The 23,210-nt window shown below is 46.5% G+C and overlaps 1 protein-coding gene across 4 annotated transcripts in view; it reads left to right on the top strand.

The window, feature by feature from the left end:
* DPP6 (dipeptidyl peptidase like 6) overlaps positions 1-23,210 on the top strand; it is a 1,193,304-nt gene that overhangs the window by 548,882 nt on the left and 621,212 nt on the right. Inside the window, exon 1 of one of the 4 annotated variants that reach the window (XM_033192338.1) lies at positions 21,841-22,278. The exons of the other annotated variants lie outside the window; for them this stretch is intronic. Within the exon in view, the coding sequence (XP_033048229.1) occupies positions 22,222-22,278 (57 nt within the window). The 5' untranslated portion in view covers positions 21,841-22,221. Of the gene's footprint in view, positions 1-21,840; positions 22,279-23,210 lie in introns of those variants that run through there. 4 annotated transcript variants of the gene reach the window in all.

Genomic DNA, 23,210 nt, shown 5'->3' with positions numbered 1-23,210 from the left:
AAGAGTTATTCATTGTCATCACCATAGTCATCATCATCATCAACAAGAATTTGATGAGTACCTATAAAGGCTAAGCCATATCCGAGACTCATGGGGTACACAGTGATAAACTAGGCATGGCTCTGTTCTTTGAGAAATTTACTCTTTGAGACAAAGAATAAATAGAGCTCTTTTAGCACAAGGCACTGTAGGAATTCCAGTAACAAGGAGTCATCCTATGTAGATAGAACTTGTGCATCATTGATGATCTTGACGATCTTGCTAAATTGAAGCTTGGATGGGCAAGTAAGAAAGACTCAGACTTTACTCCATGCAATTCCAAGCATATGAAAGCATGATGGGCAGATAATAGCCTGTCATCCATACACAGTATTGGATATTGCACTCTCTGTGGGATATTTGCTCCTTATTCTGACACCGTAAGAACAGAAAACCAGTTGCTTCTGGACCCTAATCATTTCAGGCCTCTTTGCAGATGCATGGCATGAAAGCAGCTGTTTCAGAATTCAAAAATTATACATCATGCTATATATGGCTTTTTGCTTTACAAGTTGCTTTCAAACACTGCCTCATTTTGGCCTCATGACATCCATGTTAGATAAGCGTGGTGAGAATTACTTCCCTGTTTGATAAACGGGGAAGCTGAGTCGGGGGGGAGCTGCCTCATTATGGTCACTAGAGAGAGGCAAGTGAGACCTGGAGCCCCACTGGGTCTTCAGTCTTCTGGGTGAGCTCTTGGTCCAGGGGACTGTGAGATGCCTGTGTAGGGGAGTCTTTGCTGATAGACTCAATGGAGTAACTGTTGCTGGATTCTACCAGAACTATGAAACAATTTGCCAGACAACAAAGCAGATGAGTCATGCAAATTTTAACTAATGAGTTATGTTTCTGAAATTAAAAGTAGGTAAAGAACCCAAAAGAATTGGAAACAAGGACTCAGATACTTATATGCCAGTGTTCTTTGCAGCATTAACAATAACCAAAAGGGGGGAAAGAACCCAAGTGTCTATCAACTGAGGGATGGATAAATAAAATGTGGTATGTCCGTACAATGGAATATTATTCAGCCTTAAAAAGAAAGGAAGTTCCGATACATGTCACAACATGGATGAATCTTGAAAACACTATGCCAGAGGCCGGGCGTGCTGGCTCACACCTGTAATCCCAGCACTTTGGGAGGCCGAGACAGGCTGATCACTTGAGGTCAGGCGTTCAAGACCAGCCTGACCAACATGGTAAAACCCTGTCTCTAATAAAATACAAAAATTAGCCGGGCATGGTGGCGGGCACCTGTAATCCCAGCTACTTGGGAAGCTGAGGCAGGAGAACTGCTTGAACCCAGGAGGTGGAGGTTGCAATGAGCCAAGATTGGGCCACTGCACTCCAGCCTGTGTGACAGAGTGAGACTTCATCTCAAAAATAAACAAACAAGGCCGGGCGCGGTGGCTCAAGCCTGTAATCCCAGCACTTTGGGAGGCCGAGATGGGCGGATCACGAGGTCAGGAGATGGAGACCATCCTGGCTAACACGGTGAAACCCCGTCTCTACTAAAAAAATACAAAAAACGAGCCGGGCGAGGTGGCGGGCACCTGTAGTCCCAGCTACTCGGGAGGCTGAGGCAGGAGAATGGCATAAACCCAGGAGGCGGAGCTTGCAGTGAGCTGAGATCCGGCCACTGCACTCCAGCCCGGACGACAGAGCGAGACTCCAGCTCAAAAAAAATAAAAAAATAAAAAATAAAATAAAAAAAATAAACAAAAAAAAAATGCCAAATGACATAAACTGGACAAAAAGGACAAATACTGTATGAATCCATTTATGTAAAAATATCTAGGTTAGCTAACCTCATAGAGACAGAAAATAGATTAGAGATTACCAGAGGCTAGAGGGAAGGGAAAGAGAGGCGTGTTGCTTCATGACTACAGAATTGCTGTTTGGTGTGATGAAAAGTTTTGAACATGGATATTGGCGATGGTTGCACAATATTGTGAATGTATTTATTGCCACTGAATTATACCCTGAATTAAAACTGCTTTTATATTTTAATTATACACTGAAATAAAATGTCTTTTAACTAGTTTATTTTAATTATACACTGAATTAAAACTGCTTTTAACTAGTTTCATCATATCATATACAATTTTGTTATTGTTGTTGTTTTGAGATGGAGTTTTGCTCTTGTCACCCAGGCTGGAGTGCAGCGGCACAATCTTGGCTCATTGCAACCTCCACCTCCCCGGTTCAAGCGATTCTTCTGCCTCAGCCTCCCAAGTAGTTTGGACAACAGGCACGTGCCACCGTGCCTGGCTAATGTTTGTATTATTAGTAGAGCTGGGGTTTCACCATGTTGGCCAGGCTGGTCTCAAACTCCTGACTTCAGGTGATCTGCCCACCTCAGCCTCATGAAAAGCTAGGATTACGGGCATGAGCCACTGTGCCCACCCTCCTACTAGTTTTATTATATCACTTTAGGATATTATGAAATCACAGCCATAGTAACTTCCTGTGAGAAAATGGTTTAAAAATGTGAGAGCTGGCCACATGGCCACTTAAGGAAAGTTATACATTTTGAGAAGCATGAAAACTTCTTCTATTTCCCTGAGAAAAGGTATTGATATCACAATGCAGAGGTGATCTTATTTTAACTTCAGCACTGACTATTACCACTGTGTATTTATTACAATCATGCAGGGTACTGATGTGTTTCGAATATGGGAGAGACAGAATCTGAAAAGAGATAGCAATTTAACTTTCTGCAAGAAAATTCCGGCGTGTTTTTCATTCTGACAATTTGACTGGTGATAAGAAAGATGAGGGACTACTTTTGTAAACTTGTTTATCCTTACACTCTCAAGAACCATTTGTCACCCATTTTTCTCTGTCATACTGAAATATACCTCTAAGAAAACATCGGTAATTTCTCAGTATTTTTAAAACATAGATTCTCTTGATCAGTGTGCTAAATATTTCATAGTTTGTGTGTTGTTCATTACAAAAGAAGAGATTCCATTTTCCCGAACTGTGGAACTGAGCAGCACACTGAGATTTTAAGGAATGGGATATGGGCGCCCTGAGAAGGGACATGGTTTTGTCAGGAGCTGAGGAAAAGAAAAATTAACTCTGAGATCCCAGTCTAAAGTCAGCGTCCAACTTAGCCAACAGCCCTGGGCAATTTCCTCAGCTTCATGTACCTCGGTGTAGCCACGAGCAAAATCATTTTGTGGCACTGAACTTATGGTCTGCAACTCATGTGCTTTCAGAACAGACACTGAGGCTTAGGGTAAGGCTGCAGGTGGCACCAGCCATCATGGGACATGCAGACCACAGAATGCAGCAACCAAGAGCTTGCTTAGGTAGGCAAGCAGTAGCGTTTATCTACTCCATGGCCAGCCTTCATCAGGGAACTTTGAAATGTTCATTGCATATTCCCCTGTAGGCGAGCGTATTTATTGAGAAGACCTGAATTTTAATGCAAAGCTTTTCAAATGGTTGTTTGTAGCCAGTTGACCTTTGAGTCCAGACATCAGATGGTTCCATTCCTCTCCAGGGCCATGGAGCTTCACTGTGACCTTGGGGGAGGACTGTCCAGCCCTCCCCACAGTGTTGAGGGAGCAGCTCTTCTCTCCTCACTCTTCCTGGCCTCGCTAGGGCCAGTATCCCATTGTTAACACCAGCACCAGTCCCATGCCTGTGATTTCTTCTTTTTTTTTTTTCCTTTTGAGACAGTCTCACTCTGTCACCCAGGCTGAAATGCAGTGGAGCTATCTTGGCTCATTGCAACCTCCATCTCCTGGGTTCAAGCAATTCTGCGTCAGCCTCCCGAGTAGCTGGCATCATAGGTGTACACTACCACGCCTGGCTAATTTTTGTATGTTTAGTAGAGACAGCGTTTCACCATGTTGGCCAGGCTGGTCCTAAACTCCTGACCTCAAGTGATCCGCCCACCTCGGCCTTAAAGTGCTGGGATTACAGGTGTGAGCCACCGCGCCCGGCCTAGGGCTGTGACTGCTTTACTTCAGAAAAGAAAACACGTAGTATCTATCTTCTGAGCAAGGCTGTGGTTCCCAACAGGAAGACATATCTAGCAAACACAGGAGAGACACAAGCTCACTTAGAAGGGGAAACGTGCTTAGTCAGTGCCAGGGTTCACATGTGACAATGTTTAAAATGACCACAGAGGGAAGGAGAACAAAAAAGCAAACTTTGCCGACACTCGAGTGTTTTCTGTTTCCAAGTGGATGACCCTGCCTTTCTAGATACAACGGGTTTCATTCTTCACGCTGGGCAGGTTGCTGGGGTTTGGAGAAATCGTGCTCAGGGCAAAGCATCTCCCAAGGTAACAGTTCCCGCTGGTTGCTTTAGGTAAATGTCAGCTTGTTAGGCTGCTGGACAGATCCCATGTGGGTCCTGTTCTCTGCCATTGCCATCTATTCTCCAAGAATTCTGTCGCAATGAGAAGAAACACAGGTCAACAGGGGAGCTGAGGAATAGATGGGAGCTGCGAGCCCGAGAGAGCCAGGGCTCGGTGTGTTCCCCGCAGCGGCCATCTGCTCGGCTCGTGGAGGCGGCCAGCTCAGCCACACTTCTGAGATCAGGACTCCCTGAAGGGCCAGCAGAAGGGGCGGTTGTCAGATCCCACTTTCCCTGATGAAACAGGAACGGGAGTGTCTGGCAGAGTAGAAAACGCAGTCGACTGAAAACCCAGGGAGGAGAGATGAGGCCTGCGTCCTGGAGGGAAGATTGTCCTGAGATGTTCCTGCCATTTTTGTCCCCAGATGAGGGATGATACTAGGGACCATGGGGCAGGATCCATCCTGAATGTGTCTGAAGAGTTTTGGAGGATTTGACCATCACTACAATAGTCTTTCTTCTACAGAAAATAAGTCTGCTAAAAATGGGGTGACAGTTACTCCCACCCAGAGGAATGAGACATATGTGTCCCCCTACAGAGGGGCGCCCCAGAGACTGGGCACCTAGAAGATTTGGCTGTTCTCCACGGCCACATACGTCCCTGAATTTAAGACCTTAGAGCCTCAGAAAACTTACTCTGGCTTCTGGAGTTTGCTTCTCTAAGAGTTACCGTTGGAGAAAGGGTCACTCCCGGTCCATCCTTCAGTGCAGCCTGGCAGGGGAGCCTGCTGAGCTCTGCTGTATGAGCCTTCTGCCCAGAGACAAGGACAGGGATGAGAGGAGGCAGCAGGTGAGCAGAAGACAAGACACTGGAAGATAAGACGTGTGCATCAGGACCGAGGGAAGATATGTGGGAGAGGCAGAGTCCACTGAGATGCCTCACCTACCCAGGGTTCCCACTGTAAGGAAGCCACCAGTGTCCAGAGGACTCCAAGAAAAACTCAGATCCCACGTTCTGCTACTGATGGGCTGTGTGACCTCAGACCAGGAGTGCAACCTCTCTGTGCATCTGACATCTGTGTCAATTCTTCCTTAGGAGAGGAGAGATGATTTATGCCTCACCCACCTCTTCAGGCAGTGTTGAACCATGTCATCATGTGTAAAAGCATTTTTTGAAATAAGTTGTTGTCTACATGGAGGCCATGATTCATATAAAGCAATTTGATTTATACAATGAATCTCTCCATGTTTTGCTCCTTGCAAGGCTGTGTCAATAAATGTTCAAACCCATATTTGTGGAGCACCTACTATAAATAATCAGGCACTGTTTTAAGCACTTCTGATGTGCTGGTGAAAAAAAAAAAACAGATGCAAATACCTGCCTTTGTTACGTTGACATTCTAGAGGACATTTAAAGAGATCTAGTTCCACGTGGATAGAGCGAAATGAAAGGGAAAGTTATACACAAACATGAGAATCATGAGGAAGAGGCTGGCACAAATACCAATTGCAAAATGGTTTATTTTTAAAATGCCAGACTCTGCCACCCTGAGATTGACTAACTATTGTCTCACCATCTCTTTGTCCTGGTTAAGTTCAGAGAATACAGTGTGCCCAGAGTGCAGCCCTGTTTGAAAGGGAAGGCTTGCAGAGTTGCAGCAAAAGCCATTTTTGGACAGATGATAATACTAAACAGAAGCTGATGAAAGAAAGAGAAAAAAATACCGTGAGAGAAGGGGGATGGTGGTGAAGGTAAAATGTTAGTGGAGCGGTAGATTTCAAATAGAATCGCCTAGGTTGAAAATAAAAAAGCAGTCATCAACGAAGGTGGAAAAATATTTCTGAGACTTGATAAGTCATCCGGACCCTGGCTGCTCACTTCCAGGGTTGTGTCGGATCCTTTGCAGGATGAGCAGAGGCCGTCAGTGTGGGATGTGTAACACGGCAGGCTCAGGGTAACTGATCTCACTATGAAAGGTCCTTCCCATCTGAGCCTGACTTTGACCTATGGCTTGTGAGGCCCCAGCAACATTGAATCCAGGGTGAAAGTCAGAGGGACCAGGACCCACTCAGCTAATTCAATCCTCTCATGCCTTCAATGGCTGGAGATATTTAGAGAGCACCTCCTATATGCTAAGCCCTAAGTAAGGTGTCAGGAATATAGCAGTGAGCTGGGATGACATGTGCCTTCCCCAGTGAAACCCAGTGTGGGACAAAATGTGAGCCTGGAAAGTGAGGGTGATTCTGCAACTCATCAACAAACTGTGTGTACCAGTAGCAGGCCTTGTGGTAACACCTAGGCAGGACCACCTTCTTTGCACAACTTCAGAGAGCATACCTTAATTTTTACGCAATGAATTTTGATGTATTTTTTTGTCTTTGCCTAACATCTCCAACCCAGCATCTGATGGGGATGGGAGCCCTAGCGTTATGCCGTGTGTAGGGTACCGAGGCTAGATTCCCTGAATCCTGACCAAGTGTCATCCCATGAGCCAGGGTGATGAGGCTAATCAAACAAGGAACTAAGGAGCCCATAGGCTAAAATACAAGGTTTGGGAGAAAATGTGATGCTTGCTGGAATGACCAGATGGGCGAGGATGTTGAAAAATAAATGAGGTGTGATCATTGCAATTCATTCCCATCATTACAAAATCATTTATTATTAAGTTACACATGGACACAGTGCAGTGCCAAGGAAAAGTACAAATGAAAGGTAAAAACAAGGGACAAATGTTGCTCATGTTGCCAGTACCTTGTTCTGAGTCTTGAAGAGAATTATGTATGTTGCTGCAGCCAGACGTCTCCAAAGAAAATGATAAAATTGTAATTGGTCGACATGTTCTCTCAGTGATACCTGGATGCATTATTTTAATTTTAAGTTTTTATTCATCTCTAATGTTTTACTTCAGGCACTTCTTATTTCTTTCTTGGACCATTCCAAAAATATCCTAAACTGGTATCTCTGCCCCAGTCCATCTTCTACACTCTGAAAAAATATCTTTGATTTTATTTTTGCAGAATAGATTTTTTCCCTTAGTGGATGGGCTCCTTGGCCATCTGAGCCTTCACCCTGCTCCCTGCCACCCCCCTGCCTTGCACTCCAGGCATGCACATTCCTGAAATTTCCTCAAAATCTTAGGGAGGCTGAGGCAGGAGAATCCCTTGAACCCAGGAGGTGGAAGTTGCAGTGAGCCGAGGTTACACCATTGAATGGACTCCAGCCTGGGTGACAAGAGCAAAACTCTGTCTCATATGAGCCATTCTAGAATCGCGGGTCCCTTGCTCTTCCTCTGCACACGCCTGTGTTAATCTGGAGAGAGTCTGTTTGTTTCCCTGTTTGTTTGCCTTCTTACCAGGCTTGGAGCCCTTCAAAGCCAGGGGCTATCCTGTATGGATAGACCTTCCCCAGTGTCTAAATAGGAACTGGGATATGACAGATGCTCAATAAAAATTAAACAAGAGACAAAAGAAAAGTAGGGACCAATCTGGAATCCAATAACCATCTCTCATTTCAGGTGAAGTGGAAACTCTCAGGAAGTCGAAAATACTGGGCTTCAGAACCTGACCTAGTTTGCAGCCACCACTCCCCTCCAAAAACAATCCCGTATGAATTCCTTCTGACTCCTGAGATGAGAGGGTCACTGAGGTGGATCCTGGCCTTGGAAATCCCTATTAGGACCTATTGGGGCCTTTTACTTGCCCCTCACCACCACCCCAACATTACATTAGAAACCAACTCGGGCTTGAAGTGGAGGCCTCTGAGTTTGCATGAACCCCAAAATACAGGCCCAGGCTGCTTTAGTTGGATTGGTTTCATTGCAAAAACGGAAGTTACATTCCAGTTATCTCTGAATAAAACTTATGATGGTAAGGACACGTCCCTTACCCCTAGAAGTGAAAACTGGTGAGTCTCCAGGAACCAAGACCACTCCAGGGTCCAGCTCTCACAAAGAGGCCTTGCTTCTTTCTTGCTTCTTACTGACTGGTTTCCACGCTTGCTCATGGCTTCTCCTCTCTCTCCCTCTGGAATGTACATTGCCATCAGAGCTGCTGTGTAACAGCTGCATGCCCATAGCCTAGACTCTCCCTCCTGCACTTTCAAGCTTCAGTCTGCCCTGCTAGCCACTCACAGACTCCTGAATTTCTAAGTTCAGGCTCCTACAGTGGACAATAAGATTGACCTGACTCATTTCTTCATGGGGAATTTTTGGCTACAGATCGGCTGTTATGGGGTCAGGTCCCAAACCCTGGTCCAATTGACCACGTTTTACCATATTCTCATCTTGTCCTAAGAAGGATGCACAGAGGTGAGTTACCGAGCAGAATGAACCTAGGCATGGACATTTTTGGAATTTCCTATTAGAACATAAACACTTCAGAGAAGAAAAGCATATTCCATCTTAATATCGCAGAATAAAGGAGCGTATCAGCTTCATGCCCTTTCAGAGGTACAGCAGGAATCTATATACATCCAGGGCCAGTTAATCTGAAGGATGAGGGGGGCATCTGAAAGCAGATGAAGAGAGAAAAGGAAGAAGGTAGCCCTGAACCTCAGAACTATGTTCCTGGATCTCGTCAGGTTAGTCCTTACTCTTTGTCAACTTGATCCATTGACAGATTCTCAAAACCAGGTCAATATAGAGATATGGCACTCTTATGTCTTGTGTCAGCTGTATCTGTTATCAATAGTTTTATGAATGGCACCACCGACAAAGGATAAAATCCTAATTGCGATTTTGAAGTCTAGACAAGGAAAAAATATATATACCAGCTTTTCTGGTCCCCCACAAGTTTTACCCTAGTGACTGTTCTCTGTCATCCCACGCAGGGTGGGCTTTGAGAACTCATCAGTCCTCTTGTGGGTTTCAGTCTTGCATCTTTTCTGGGATCTGGCTCAAATGCAACTAATTTCCCAGCGTGCTATGTTCAGTACAAGGGCACTCTGTCAGCATTCGTCTGAGCCTGTTTGTAAAGACACATAATTCACTATGAAACCAATTCATTTCAGATGTGCTTTTTCCTATTGCACAGAAGCCCTGGGTTGATTTGGCAGTTTGGCATATTATACAAATAAATAGGTTGAAAATGGGAAGTTAACAAGTGTTGGAACCTGAGGTTTCTGAAGGAGTTGGCTCTGGTGTCAACTTCAGAAGGTCATCTGGAGAAGCTAAGGGATCCGAATGTTCTTAAAAGGGAGAGAAATGCTTTAGAATAAAAGGAATCCTGGGTCCACCGGCAGGCAGTCTCGTTTTTGATTTCCTAGGGAACTTAGCACAGTGGAGTTCCAATAGTTCACAGGAGATCACGTTTCACAAAAGTTACACAAAACAATACCTTTCTGAAGAGTTTATGTTCTAATAGGAAATACCTAAAATGTATTTATCCACTTACGTTTTTTATTTTATTCTACCTTCTCTCTTTTAACACTGATTTACACAATAAGGGACAGATTAAATTAATTTCATAATAGAAATCTTGGGCTTTAAAAATTATCTTAGAAAGGTAATTGTCTTCATTTGGTGTTTTTATGTTCCCTAAGTAGTAATCTTTGTTGTTTCTTGTGGGGGTTGGTAGCAATTCTGACTTCCCATTCCATATCTCATTTATTACTTCATTTAGGAAATCCTCTTTTTTTAACTTGATAGGCTGGGCTCTGTTTCCTAACGACGTTCACCTAGTTTTAATCGTCAGCAAAAGAAACACTTAAGATATAAGTCATAGGTAATACTTATGCCTGTCTGATGAATGACGGAATCTAGCTTCCGCTGATATTTCATCTTTGACTTCTAACATGTAAGAAGCCTTTGCCTTAGTGGTCATCACTCCTCCTTTTTCATCCTTTCTCCTTTCAGAAGTGTTCATCTGTAGCATAGGATTCAGTGATCCCCAAGTGTTTTAAGCTGCGGAGCTCTTTGTTCCGATGATTGTAATTCACATAAAGGAGATAAAAGTGGAGCTGTGTGGGCTGAAGGATGAGAAGGGGAGAGGGTGGAAATGGAGCCCCAAGTTCTAGGCAAGCCTCCCCCATCAACTCCTTCATCCTGGCAGCCTAGGAAAGGTTTCTCTAGCACAATTTGGAAACATCTGGCTGAGTCATTTTGGCCCACATTTTCTTTCTGCTGAATTCATTTCCATTCTCCCAGGGCGGCCTACGTAAATGTTTTCTAGTTCATGTTGACATCTTTCAGTTATTCATGAACTGTGACCATACTACCCTGTGAGGTTCTATGAGAAGCTCTGTGCATTGCGATTCTGTCTGCATTGCTTTGCAGATGATGAGTTACCTAAAATGAATGAACTGGTTGTGACCTATCTAAGTGTATCACGTAGAGATGCTCTTGTCTCTTGATTTCGGTCTAGGTGACAGTCAGGTTTTCCAAAAGTCCTCTCCCTGATACACACATTATTTCATTGTTTCCTGTGTGCACTTAGCAAAGATGAATAAGACCTACCGTTACGGAGACCTCAGCCTAGCCATGACAAGAGCCAGTTATGGAGTCCCTACTATGTGTCCATTGCTTTACATACTTTTTTTGTCATTAACTCTGGTGAACATAGCCAGTAAGTGAAATGACCCGGGATTTGCAAACAAGAAATTATTCTGACTTCAAAGCTAATTCCTTTCACTGATGGGCAACGCTTTATCTTACCCGGCTTCTGCCACGGAGAAACTCACTGGCAGGGCCAGGCAGAGAAGTGGTCAGTCATGCTCTAAGGTAACAAGTGCTTCACACAAGCCTGGGGTAGCAGGTGACATTTGCACAGGGCACTAAAGGATGATTAGGAGCTCACCAAGTGGAAGGAGTTGACAGTGGGACTGGGGCTGGTGTCTTTGATAATGCCTTCTAGGGGAAGATGCCAAGTGTTTTAGATTTCCCTTGCTTATACGTATTTCTAGTTTTTAGTGGCCTACTTGAATGTCATTTATATTGTCATTTACACAATTTCCCAAGGCCAAATGATATATGTGTTGCAAAGTAGGGATTGTATGAACTGATCCTTCTCTGGGATTTTTCTGCATGAGTCTGTTAATTCATGTATTTCACGTTGAGAATAAAGTATGGGCACATGAAGGTTTAGGGGATATTTTACATAAGACATTCTCCTATGTAGGTGTGAAAATCTTTCCTGACTCCAATCCTGTTGCTAAACAGTGAGGTCTAGCCCAGAAGGCACCGAGGGGAGCAGAGTTTCTGGGAAACAAGAAGAGGATGTGGAACCCCAGCTAGGGGGCAACTCCAGAGGACTTCTTTGGGATACCTTTCCCTACAGGCCACTGAAGACAGCACAGTAGTGGAAACATCTGCATCACCCACCCTGGCTTGTGTTCCCCAAACAATCTGTGGCCTCGTTCCACAGCTGGCGCCAAGTTCCAGCTGAGCAGACAGCCCCAAAAATGTCACCTGGAGCCGTTAAAAAAACATAAACAAGGCATCTGTCACGCTGCCGTCACTAAGGTCATCTGGTGGTAGGAGGTGCCCGAGGAGGAGCACGGCGGTGCCGTGCCATTGAGGGCCAGCCTGTGGGCAGACCTGCCTGTGCCAGCGCTCCCTTGCTCTGCAGCTGCATTCAAAGGTGTGAAATTGTGCAGGGCCAGATGTTAGAGGCAAAACAACCAGAATGAAATCCAGCCACTTTGGAGTGAAACACGAGAATTTTGAAACAAGATTTTCAAACTGTTAGTATTGCATCTGGTCTCCTCTCATGATTGCCGAGAGGCCACCAGCCCAAAGCTGGGGTGAAGACATGAGCTGGCGGGTAACCTGAACACGGAATTTAGGGAGTGTGTTGTTCATGCAAATCGCACAGAGACTGAGAGTTAGAGATGGGATTTACACCCGAGCTGTCAATCAAACCACTATCTGTGTGACCTTGGACAAATTATCCATTTCCTCTAAGCACCAATTTTCATATCTGTAAATTCCTTCCTAGGATCATTGTGAAGATTAGATAAGATAGTATGCCTGATAACGCAGGGCTGCAGAGGGCCCTCAGTGCATTTTATGTTGGCTTTCTCTACCCTCACTTACAGGTGAGGGAACAGATTTAGAGAGGGGAAGTTCATAGCACGTCAGCATCAATGATCCTAGCAAGAACCACCATCCTTTCTTCCTCCTTCCTTCACTTCCTTTTTCCTTATTACCCTCATCATCCACTCCCCTTCCCCTTCCTACCCTCAGCACACATGATATGTTTGGTGGGTAGCTTTTGGTTTGTATGTATTTTTGCAAAACACATTTTTTGTATAAGTGTATTTTTTAAATTTGTTAAATGGTTTGAGTTTATACATGGATGCCTTATGTGTTTTGTGTATATTTACATTTATATTTAGATTCTTATTTTTATCCTTAAGTACTGTGTTTATGGTCCCTCCATGTTGCTCTGTGTACGCACAATCCATTGCTTATTGTACACATAAGCCGTTGCTTCTAATTGCTGCTTAGCATTGCACGGTGTGCATCCAATCTGTTCCACAAGGATGGACAGACACCCAGGTTGCCTCCACACTGTCCCCATAGGCTATCTTCTTGTAATTCTTAAGATAGGACCAAAAGACCTTTATTTACAAGTTCCCCTCTTCTATTAGACGGTGAGACAGTGAGAGAAGATTTCCTGACTTTATATACAAAGCAGCTAGCACACAGCAGTTTCTCAGTAAACACAAAGCCATGGGCTTTCCAGGCAGCTGGACACATGGGCTCAGGCCCAGCCTCCTGCGTCCTTAGTTCCCAGGCAAAGTGACAGCCTTAGCGGCAGCACTGTGATTACCGTTACCTTGTCATGAAGGTTTATGATGAGTAAGGGAAGTTTAGGAAGAGAAAAGATGAAAAGCCTTCCCATGTGACGTGTACTACAATTCCTTGGAACCTGAAGACCCCACATGACACATTTGTTTATTCAAACCCATACATTTGAGTGAGTGCTAACTCTAAGTGATAGTGGGTATGGATTTGGTGAACTCTTTGAATGCTGTCAGCATTTCCACAATCTGTAGGAGATTCTAGTTCCTTAGAATTGGGCACTGAGCCCTGTTTGATGAAACTTGCTGTGGCATTTGGAGAGGATGCAGGATCCACACGTTTAACCATGGATGGATCCATCAGTCAGTCTCAGTTCACAGTAGACAAGAAAGGAGATACATGCTGACAAGCCATGTAGGAAGTGTACTGCCTTAAGCAGTATAAACATCTTTATTCCTGAATGGCATATCTGCTAGGTTGATTGAGAAATGTATTCGGTTTTATTTTTTTCTCTTGTTTTTTTTTTTTTTTTTTTTTGGAGGGTGAGGGATAGCCTACTTTAATATCAGAAGATTTTTTATTTTTTTATTGAGGTGTGATGCTGAGTAAAATGACCTACCATTATTTGATGTGTAACAGAGTTGCTGTAGATCAGGGGTGGGCAAATTCTTTCTGCAAAGAACCAGGTACTACATATTTTACACTTTACAACCACATGGCCTTTGCCACACCTGTTACCTTTGCTGTTGTAGCACATAGGCAGCCATTAGACAGTATATAAGTAAATGGGCATAGCTGCATCCCAATAAAACTTTATTTACAAAATAAGAAGGGGGCCAGGTTTGGCCCATGAGCCCTGGTTTTCCTACCCTTGTTTAGATGCTCATGCACTTGCTGCATCTGGAAATCAACATAAATATAGGAGGTCCACTAAGGCAAACCAGGTACTGTTTCTTGCCAGTATTCTCTGCTCTCTATCTCTTCAGGACACTCTGAACACAATGGATAGGAGTAATATGAACAGGAAACAGAAGAAGGACTTGTACTGTATTAACTTTGGCTTGGTTGTGCATGCCAGAAAACCTAAAATAACAGTGCCCTGTACACAGCAGAAGTTTATTTCTCTTTCTTGTAAACACAGTTTGGAGACAAGCAGTCCAGTGACGCTATGATTGCTCTTCTCACAAAAGCCTCCGCTCATTCTATTGTATTTTCTCCGTGAAGGGCTTGGTCTTGTGGTTCCAGACTGTAGCAAGCATTTCCAGTAGGAAGATGGAAAAGGCAGGTAGGAGAAGGAGAGAGTAAATGAAGCACATGCACCCTGACAGATACTGTGACCAGCTCTGCTAGTTGCTGCCTGTCATGGTAAGTTTTAGGGGTCAGCTTGGCTAGGCCACAGTACCCAGCTCTTTCTCAAACACCAGGTGACATGTTGCTGTGGAGTTTTGTTTTGAAGATGTGATTAATAATTCGGTTCGCGGACATGGAGTGGAGCAGGTGCCCCTCTACCATGTGGGTAGGCCTTATCTGATTAGTTGAAGGCTTTAGGAGAAAATAATGAAGTCTCCCAGGGCGGAAAGGTGTCTGCCTCCAGACGGCCTTCAGGCTTGAGCCACCATCCCAACTCTTCCCAGGGTTTCTAGCCGGCTGCCCTACCCTGCAGACTTCACATCTGCCAGTCCCCACAATCCACCATCCTTAAAAATCTGTCTTTCTCGCTACACACACACACACACACACACACACACACACACACACTATTGGTTCTGTGTCTCTGGAAATCCCTGCTGCATGTGCAGCCCGTTCATCTAGAGGGCTCCGGGGCAGTAGGGGGACGTACTCCTTATCCACAGCATTCTAATATTATGGAAACACAAGAGAAGGGACATGGAAGGGCAGGCAGACATTAAACTACCCAGAAGTGCCTGTGTTCTTTTTTTTTTTTTTTTTTTTTTTTTGAGACGGAGTCTCGCTCTGCCGCCCAGGCTGGAGTACAGTGGCCGGATCTCAGCTCACTGCAAGCTCCGCCTCCCGGGTTTACGCCATTCTCCTGCCTCAGCCTCCCGAGTAGCTGGGACTACAGGCGCCTGCCACCTCGCCCGGCTAATTTTTTGTATTTTTTAGTAGAGACGGGGTTTCACCGTGTTAGCCAGGATGGTCTCGATCTCCTGACCTCGTGATCCGCCCGTCTCGGCCTCCCAAAGTGCTGGGATTACAGGCTTGAGCCACCGCGCCCGGCCAAGTGCCTGTGTTCTTATTGCACCTCCACATTCTTATTTTTCTTACAAATAAAGAAACAATTTAAAATGAAGGAAGCCCCAGATCACCCCGGTGTGACTCTCTATCCTTTTCCCACTTCTAGTTCAAGAGATGTACCCGTTTTCTTCCAACCAAAGAAAAAACATTATATCCCTTTCTCTAGCAGTAGTGCCTGAAGCATGGGGTGAAGACGATGAGTGGGTTAGGGCCTTTGGGAACTCTGTCCCAGCCAACCCTCACCATCCATACCCTGCTGGGAGGGAAAGCCATGGCCCCTGCAGCTCTCTTGGTTGATCCTACCAAGAGGAAGCTCTTCCTCTCGAAGCCTGGGGGAGGGACAGCCTTTGGGCCAAGTTAACTCTCCCAGCTATAATTTAAAGTGTGGACAAAATGGGCCCAGATGTTCAGTCTTGCTTGTTAGGCCTGGTTCTGGTCTGTGTTCTCATCCGTGAGACCCTCGGCCTCCCTGCTCACGCCAAATTGCCTTGGTTCTTCTTTGAGACATTCTTACTGAACGAGAAATAATTCCCCAGCGTTAGATTAGTGGACACAAGAGACGTGTTCTGCAAGCTGAGAATTGAATTTGGCTTCAGAGACTTCCTCCTCCCCAGGTGAGGTTTACCAGGCTGTAAGGCTCTCACAGGTGATTTGGGTCCATTTTTGGTGCACTTTCTTTCTCTTCCTAGATCCTTTCCTTTGTCTTCCCAGACCCTTCCCCTCAAAGGGCTGCTGGCGTTTGGGTTGCCCATGACTCCTTACCCTGGTGAGCACTGACCATGTAGACCCAGCAGCTTCCAGGAACCTCAGCATTTAAGTAATGGGCACGCAAGAGAAAATCAAAACCGAACCCAAACAAGCCTCCGAGTGCAGCGAGAACGCCTCATTGGGAGATGGAGATTTCTAGTTGAAATGTCTGAGGTGACAGTGGGCACACAGTGGCCGATTGTTGGAAAGCTGGTCCTCAGGCCAGACACCTCATCCACAGTTCCATCCCACCTTGATCTTGTTCAGGGTTTGTACGAGTTGAAGAGAAAGTGTGGGTTTTTTTGTTTGTTTTTTTATTTCTTTCCAACTAGTTTCTTTGGATCCTGGCATGACTCCAGAAAAATCATACCCTGCTGCCCCACATTCATTTTTATTTTTAGGGAATTGTAAGTTAGAAGAAGTGACTTCTCTTGCAGATGGCAAAGACTTACAATCCAAAATCATCACAACTCACAATTTAAAGACATTCTGATCTCTACCTTCCTGCAGCAGATCAGCCAGCATGCCTGTTTTTTGTAGGGGTTTTGTCTGCACATAGTAGGTCCTGGATAAACACTTGCTGATTAAACGATATTTGAAGCAAAAGCGACTACAGCTGATTGTCTACTTAGGGCAAGGTGAGTGTCAATCAGAAGAGGGAGAAATTGCATCAGGCTGCAGAGGGATGCAGGCCTGCACGGCTACAAATAAACCTAATTAGCTGTGCCTCTGCCAACAGCCCTACTCAGACACATCTGGAGGGGAGAGAATGGCTAAGGCTAGATTGGCTTTCCCAGGTAAAAAAGTTTCTCCTCAGTTGCACCTGCATAGGACTGATTGCGCCTCAAATCCACTTGTCAAGCTGGTTGCAGGTGTCTGAGAGATTGCTAATGGAACTGGGCAAAAGTGCCCATGGGAGTGGGAGGTGAATAGCATGGCAAGATAAGCGGCTGCTGGAGTCCCCGGTTGGCAGGTGGGCCTGCCTCCGTGCTCCCCGTAGGCTCCATGGGGTACCTGTGCCCAGCGAGCACAGAGAAGAGCTGTCTTGGCTGAGCATCAGGCCCTGGTACAGTCTTTGCGAAGTGTGTTTATTGGCTGCCATAAGAGTACTTAGCTGCAAAATGGAAGTGCTTTTACTTGCAGACACAAGGAGCCTTCACTAGGGAAGCACTGAGATCAGCACTTCTTCCAGGATGCCCCTTGCAAGGTACTTGTGCTCCACCAAATTGGAACTCTTCCCAGACACAAAGGGAGGCACTGGCCCAGAGTCAAGGTCATGGCAAGACCCCTGGAGCTGGCTGTTTCTTAGCAGAAGCTGGAGTAGACAGACATGACTTGAGACGTCTTAAACTTGTGGGAGCATCTGGGGCTGGATCTCCCGCCCAAGCACTTTGGAAGGGTCTGAAGAGACACAGGATGTGTGTATGTGTGTGTGGGGTTGGGGCAAGGGTTTCGATCAAACATCTGGATATGAATGCCAACTCTGCCATTTTCTGCTGACTGTGAACTTCGAAGAGTTTCTTATCAGTTCAAGTCTCACTTCCCTCACAAGTGAAATGGGGATAGTAATCATTATTATGGGCTGTTGGGTCCTCCAAAAATCCATGTGTTGAAGTCTTAACACCCAGCGCTTCAGAATGTGATGATATTTGGAGATACAGTCGTTAAAGAGGTAAATCAAGTTAAATGAGGTCCTATGGGTGGGCCCTAATTTAATATGACTGATGTCCGTCCTTATGAGAAGACAGATTAGGACACAGACACACACAGATGATGTTATATGGTGGTTTAGGGTCTAGACTGCCAAGGTTCAAGTTCTGCTGTGAGTTACTTGCTCTGAGTGACCTTGGGTTTCATATTAATTTTTCTGAATATCAATTTCCTCACTTGTAAAATAGGAGAAATAATAGTCTGCCTCGTAGAGTTGCTGGAGGTGTGAGGTCAGATATTAGCCATCTAGCACTTACACTGCTGCAGGTAGCTTGGCCACCTGTTATTGTTATGATTAAGGGCAGGTGAGCATGTCATGTCTTTCTTTGCTAAGTATGTCTGACGCCAAGTCAGTACTCATTGAACACCTCTTCTGTGCAAGGTGCTGGAAAGGAGTGAAGCCTGGTTCTTTTTCCCCCCTCTTGCCCCTACTAGATTCATCCTCAAGTCTTCTCTGAATTGCTTTCCCTGCAGTCTGTAGTCACTGAAAACCATAATACTTATAGATGCTGCTTTCTAGAAATGAGCCTGTAAAGTCTTATCTTTTCTCTTGGTCTGCACAACTTTAGGGGGTAACACGTGCTGCATTTGTCAGTTGTTAACCTTGTCTTTGACCACGGAGCTCTAAATGATGGCACTAATAATGCCCAGGAAGATTTAGTTTTGATCTCCAATGAAAGATAGGCCTTTCTGTATTTGCAGTAATAAGCAAACACCTTTAGCTTGAGAGGATCAACTTAAGTACAATGTTTGTTCTCTGGAGGCATACTGATTAATTTTGAATATGAATAAAAGGCAGTCTATTTCATTGTGGTAAGAACCCTTAAGACGAGATCTACCCTCTTTATTTTATTTTATTTGAGACGGAGTCTCGCTCTGTCACCCAGGCCGGAGGGCAGTGGCGCAATCTCGACTCACTGCAACCTCCACCTCCCAGGTTCAAGCGATTCTCCTGCCTCAGCCTCCCGAGTAGCTGGCCGAGCTTGCCACCACCACACCCGGCTAATGTTTTGCATTTTTAGGAGAGACGGGGTTTTCCCGTGTTATCCAGGATGGTCTCGCTCTCCTGACCTCATGATCTACCCTCTCAATGAATTTTTAGTGTGCAAGTTATCTGTAGGTACAAGGTTGTCCAGCAGATCTTTCAAGCTTATTCATCTCACATAATTGAGACTTTATACCTTTTAATTAGGAACTCCCCACCTCCCCCTCCCAGCAGTCCCAGGCAACCACTACCCTGTTCCTTTTGCCTCCATGAGTCTGGCTCCTTTTGATGCCTCATAGAAGTGGAACCATGCAGCATTTGTTCTTCTGTGCCTGGCTCATTTCTCTTGGCATCTTCCCTCCAGGTTCATTCATGCTGTCACCAATGGCAGGATATCTTGTTCTGTTGTTTTTAAAAACAGCCAAAGTCAAGTATGTAGAAAGGTGGGCAGCTGAGAACCTGGTACCAGAATGTTCCAAGGAAAGGTACTGAGTGGCACAACCTGGCCTGGTTCTCCACCAGTAATTCCTAAACTTCCCCACCTGGAGGCTCCTGATTGACAGATGGGTGAATGACAGAGTAGATGAGTGAGGGAGGTGGGGAGCCCTGGTGGGGCCTGGCTGGTCAAAGTCCAAGCAATCTGATCCCAGCAGGACATTCCTTTGAAGGATCATGTATCACTTTACAAATACCCACAAACTTTGCACTCTATCCATATTTGTTTAGGTGTAAAAAAACATTTTAAGCTCTTTACTGAGAAATAAAATGGGACGCACCCACATGGATTCCCCAGCATGCAGTGCTGAGCACCCCTAAGGTACCACTCCTCAGTTTAGGGTTTAGGTCAGGGGTCCTAGAATCAATGAAGGAGGCCTGTCTTCCTCCTGTCTGCTGTCTTCACTCCTGGGTCAAGCCCATGGCCTCAGTGGGTGAGCAATGAATCCTTCCTAAGATGTGAACAGATGAGGGCTCAACACTTGACCCAGCCCTGGGGTTTTAGTTTTGTTTGTTTTAAAATGGAATCTCACCCTGTCGCCCAGACTGGAGTGCAATGGCACGATCACAGCTCACAGCAACCTCTGCCTCCCGGGTTCAAGTGATTCTCCTGCCTCAGCCTCCCAAGTAGCTGGGATTACAGGCACATGCCACCATTGGGGTTTTAGGTTTAAGAGGAGTCTCGGAAGGACAGGCTGATGTGAGGTCCTGAGCAACTCAGGCTGAAACCGCAGAGGCCTACTTTAAGGCAGGGGCTGCGATTTTCCCTGTGACTCAGGTCCTCCAGGGGTCAACTGCATTTCAGGTGTGTGAGGGGAGAGTGACTGCCCAACTGGCTACCCAGCCCTTCTTTGTGAACCCCTATTTACTCGGCTGCTGGGGCCTCCATGACAGATTGGCTTGGTGACTTCACACCCCTGTGGCTCCCAGAGCCAGAGATGTGACCAAGGAGGGACCTTGCACTGAGGAACCTGTGACTGTAGGAAGATCCTCTGAGGCCGAGTCTTGCTTGGCCTGGCCCAGTCTCTCCTACCAACGCTGATAAGAACTTAGGTTTCTAGCATCCCAGTAGGCAGGGTCACAAAGACAAGCTGGGAATTGATACCACTGCTGTACCCACCCCCGGACCTCCCTGTCCCGTGCAGGAGTCTAAGCCAGTGCAACTAAGGCTGAGCACACCCTTACCACATGGCAAGGGTTTCACACGGGGTTTTCATTTCTTTACCCCGGGGCTGAATCATGCAAGCTACCAGCCATCCACCCAGACGTCTTAGAGTCTGTGCCAAATAAATACTCAGAGCAGAATTAAGTTCAGGCCGTGGTAGAGGTGACCAGCCGCTCTGCCATGATTTGGATTCAGCCATCAATTCCAAAGAAGCACGCAGTGCCTGGCATTTTGCGGGCTGGTTTGTTTTTGTAAAATGACGGGGCGGGAAGCAGTGCTGGGCACTGGAAAGGGGCTGAACAAGGGGAAATCTTCAATACCTTTTAAATGGAAACATGTCTATTTGGCCTCTTTTCTGTAAGGAAATATATTGGGTGTCACAGAAGTGCAAAGACTAGAGCAATCAAGTCAGGCCCCGGCCTGAAGGACTTTATTATTGGGAGTTCCCCGTATAATACATGGCTAAACTCTCAGACCAGTGAATGCCTGTGACCAAGGGCCAGTGGGTGACAGTACAGGTTCCAGACCAGGAGTGAGAAATGCATCCACAGAGAGCTTGGCCACACACTGGCCCGGAGTGCAGAAGAGCAGTGCCAGGCCTCTGAGCACCGAGTTCTGAGCTTCTGGAGGGCCAGGAAATACTCCCACCTGCAAATGACTGGCTGATTGCATTTTCCTTAGAGTCTGCCACCTGCATTTCCACTCCACCCACTAACTGCTCAGGTACAGGGAGCCAGGCAGGGGCAGTGGTACCTGGGTCAGGACAGGACAGCAGCCTCTGCCCTTAGGCAGGGAGTGCTAGACAGGCCATCTCCTGTCCTGCTTTGTCTCTTTCTCCTTGAGCTCAGGACACAGTGGGGGAGCCCTCATGTTTCTGTAAGGTCATCACACAGGCTGGGAATTTTTTTTTTTCTCCCTGTCTTTCTTTTAACGGACAAACACCCTTGAGGTCCTGGTTGATTTTCTTAGAGAAATGTAGATTCCTTGATCCCAACGATGGAACATAAGTTTTCTGAATTTTAAGGAAAATAAAGGCCAAGATTTCAACAACCAGTGTTCCTGCCAAATCCACTGGGCAAACAGAAAAGCTGTCTGCCTCCGGTGCTCCCAGACCCCCTTCCTTCTCAAACACGCATCAGACACTTTGTACCAAGAAAAAACAAAGGGCATCCCTCCTGGGGCCATCCCTGCCCCCGGTCCAAGTATGCGCTGTCTGGTGCGCCCTGCGCGGGGGCCGCAGGTTCAGACACCCGGGCGCGGCGCGGGGCCCTGATGGATGCGGTGACCGAGACTGTGGCTACGGGCGCGGCGTCTCCTCAGCATTCGCTGCCTCTGCGGCCCCAGCCCCAGCCCCAGCCCCAGCCCGGTGGAGCGGGCGGCCGGAGCATGCGCCGTGCGCACCGGGCCGGGAGGCGGGCGAGGAGGCAGCGCGCACCACTCGGGTCCCCTTCCTGCACCCAGCCGCCACTTGCCGGTTGCTAAGCAGTTATCATTGTTTCTGTGGCGATTGCAGAGGCTGTTGCTAATTGGAGAAGCCCCGCTTAGCAGCGGCAGCTTCCTCCTTCGGATCCTCTCTCTGCTGTTTGCATTTAAAGAGCAAACTCGGCTTGTCTGCCCACCCTCCCTCCCCCACCCTCCCCAAAATAGCCTTGTGATTTCGGAAGTATGGACTAAAATCACACTCCTCCTCACCTTACCGCTTGGACTCTGGTGGCTCCCAACTCGCCGTCAGACCCCACCTGCCCCAGTGGTGGGAAGCGCCTGGACAGACCATGACCACAGCCAAGGAGCCAAGCGCTTCGGGGAAATCCGTGCAGCAGCAGGAACAGGTAATGCTGCTTTTGGGGGTCCGTGTGTGTGTGCGCGCGCGCGTGTGCATGCATGCATATGTGTGTGCATGAGAGAGACAGAGAGGGAGGATATGTATTTATTGAAGAATTTTGTATTTTCGATTGGTTTATGACTGTAGCCCCCCGAGCCACCAAGCTGGGAGGAGACGTAAAGTGCTGGGTGCTGCTGGAGTCTGCCGCTCTCCTCTCCCTGGCTTCTCTCTCTAAAGGGCGCTCTGGCTTGATGATTAAGGTACAGGCACAGGGAGCCTCTGTCAAGGTAAACTTGGTGTGAAGCACCTCTGGACAAAGGCCTCTCTCTACAAAGCCGCCGGATCGAACGTGTTCCCTGGGAAGGTTCCCAGCTAGTACTTTGTAACTTGGGGGAAGAGGAGTGTAGCCAAAAAAATCAGCGTATTCTGACCCTCCAACCGGACTTTGCTTTGGTTCTAAGACAAGTCAAAAGAAAATGAGCTATGTTGAAAAGACTTTTCTTTGGATACCTCGTGGACCCTTCCTCCTGTTTCCCTCAAGAGCAAACTGTCCCTGCTAGGGAAGGCGAAGGATGGATGGTCGGGATAAAGGAGGAATCGGCGGAGAAGGTGCAGGTTTAGAGGGCTGGCCGCGGACAAGGAAGGCTGCATGGGTCCCACATGGCACAGGGTGGCTGCTCGCCTTGTCCTGAGAAGGCCATGGTCTGCAGAGGCTTGAGGGGTGAGGGAGGAAAGGTGAATCAGACAGCCGCTTCACCACGCGTGTAGACATCGTAATTCCCTTCTTAGAAGATCTTGAGGGTTCTTGTCTTTTAATCATTGCTCAGTTCACCTGAGGCAGATCATTAAAATAGATCCTGGGAGACACCAATAGATTCACAAAGCAGTTTGCTCAAGCGTGGTAAATCAACAGCGTAAGCTCACTTCTCCTGTGCATTT

This window comes from Trachypithecus francoisi, unplaced genomic scaffold (genome assembly GCF_009764315.1).
Source record: "Trachypithecus francoisi isolate TF-2019V2 unplaced genomic scaffold, Tfra_2.0 Lachesis_group4, whole genome shotgun sequence".
Lineage (NCBI taxonomy): Eukaryota > Metazoa > Chordata > Mammalia > Primates > Cercopithecidae > Trachypithecus > Trachypithecus francoisi.
This window is presented reverse-complemented; position numbering and strand designations above follow the sequence as displayed.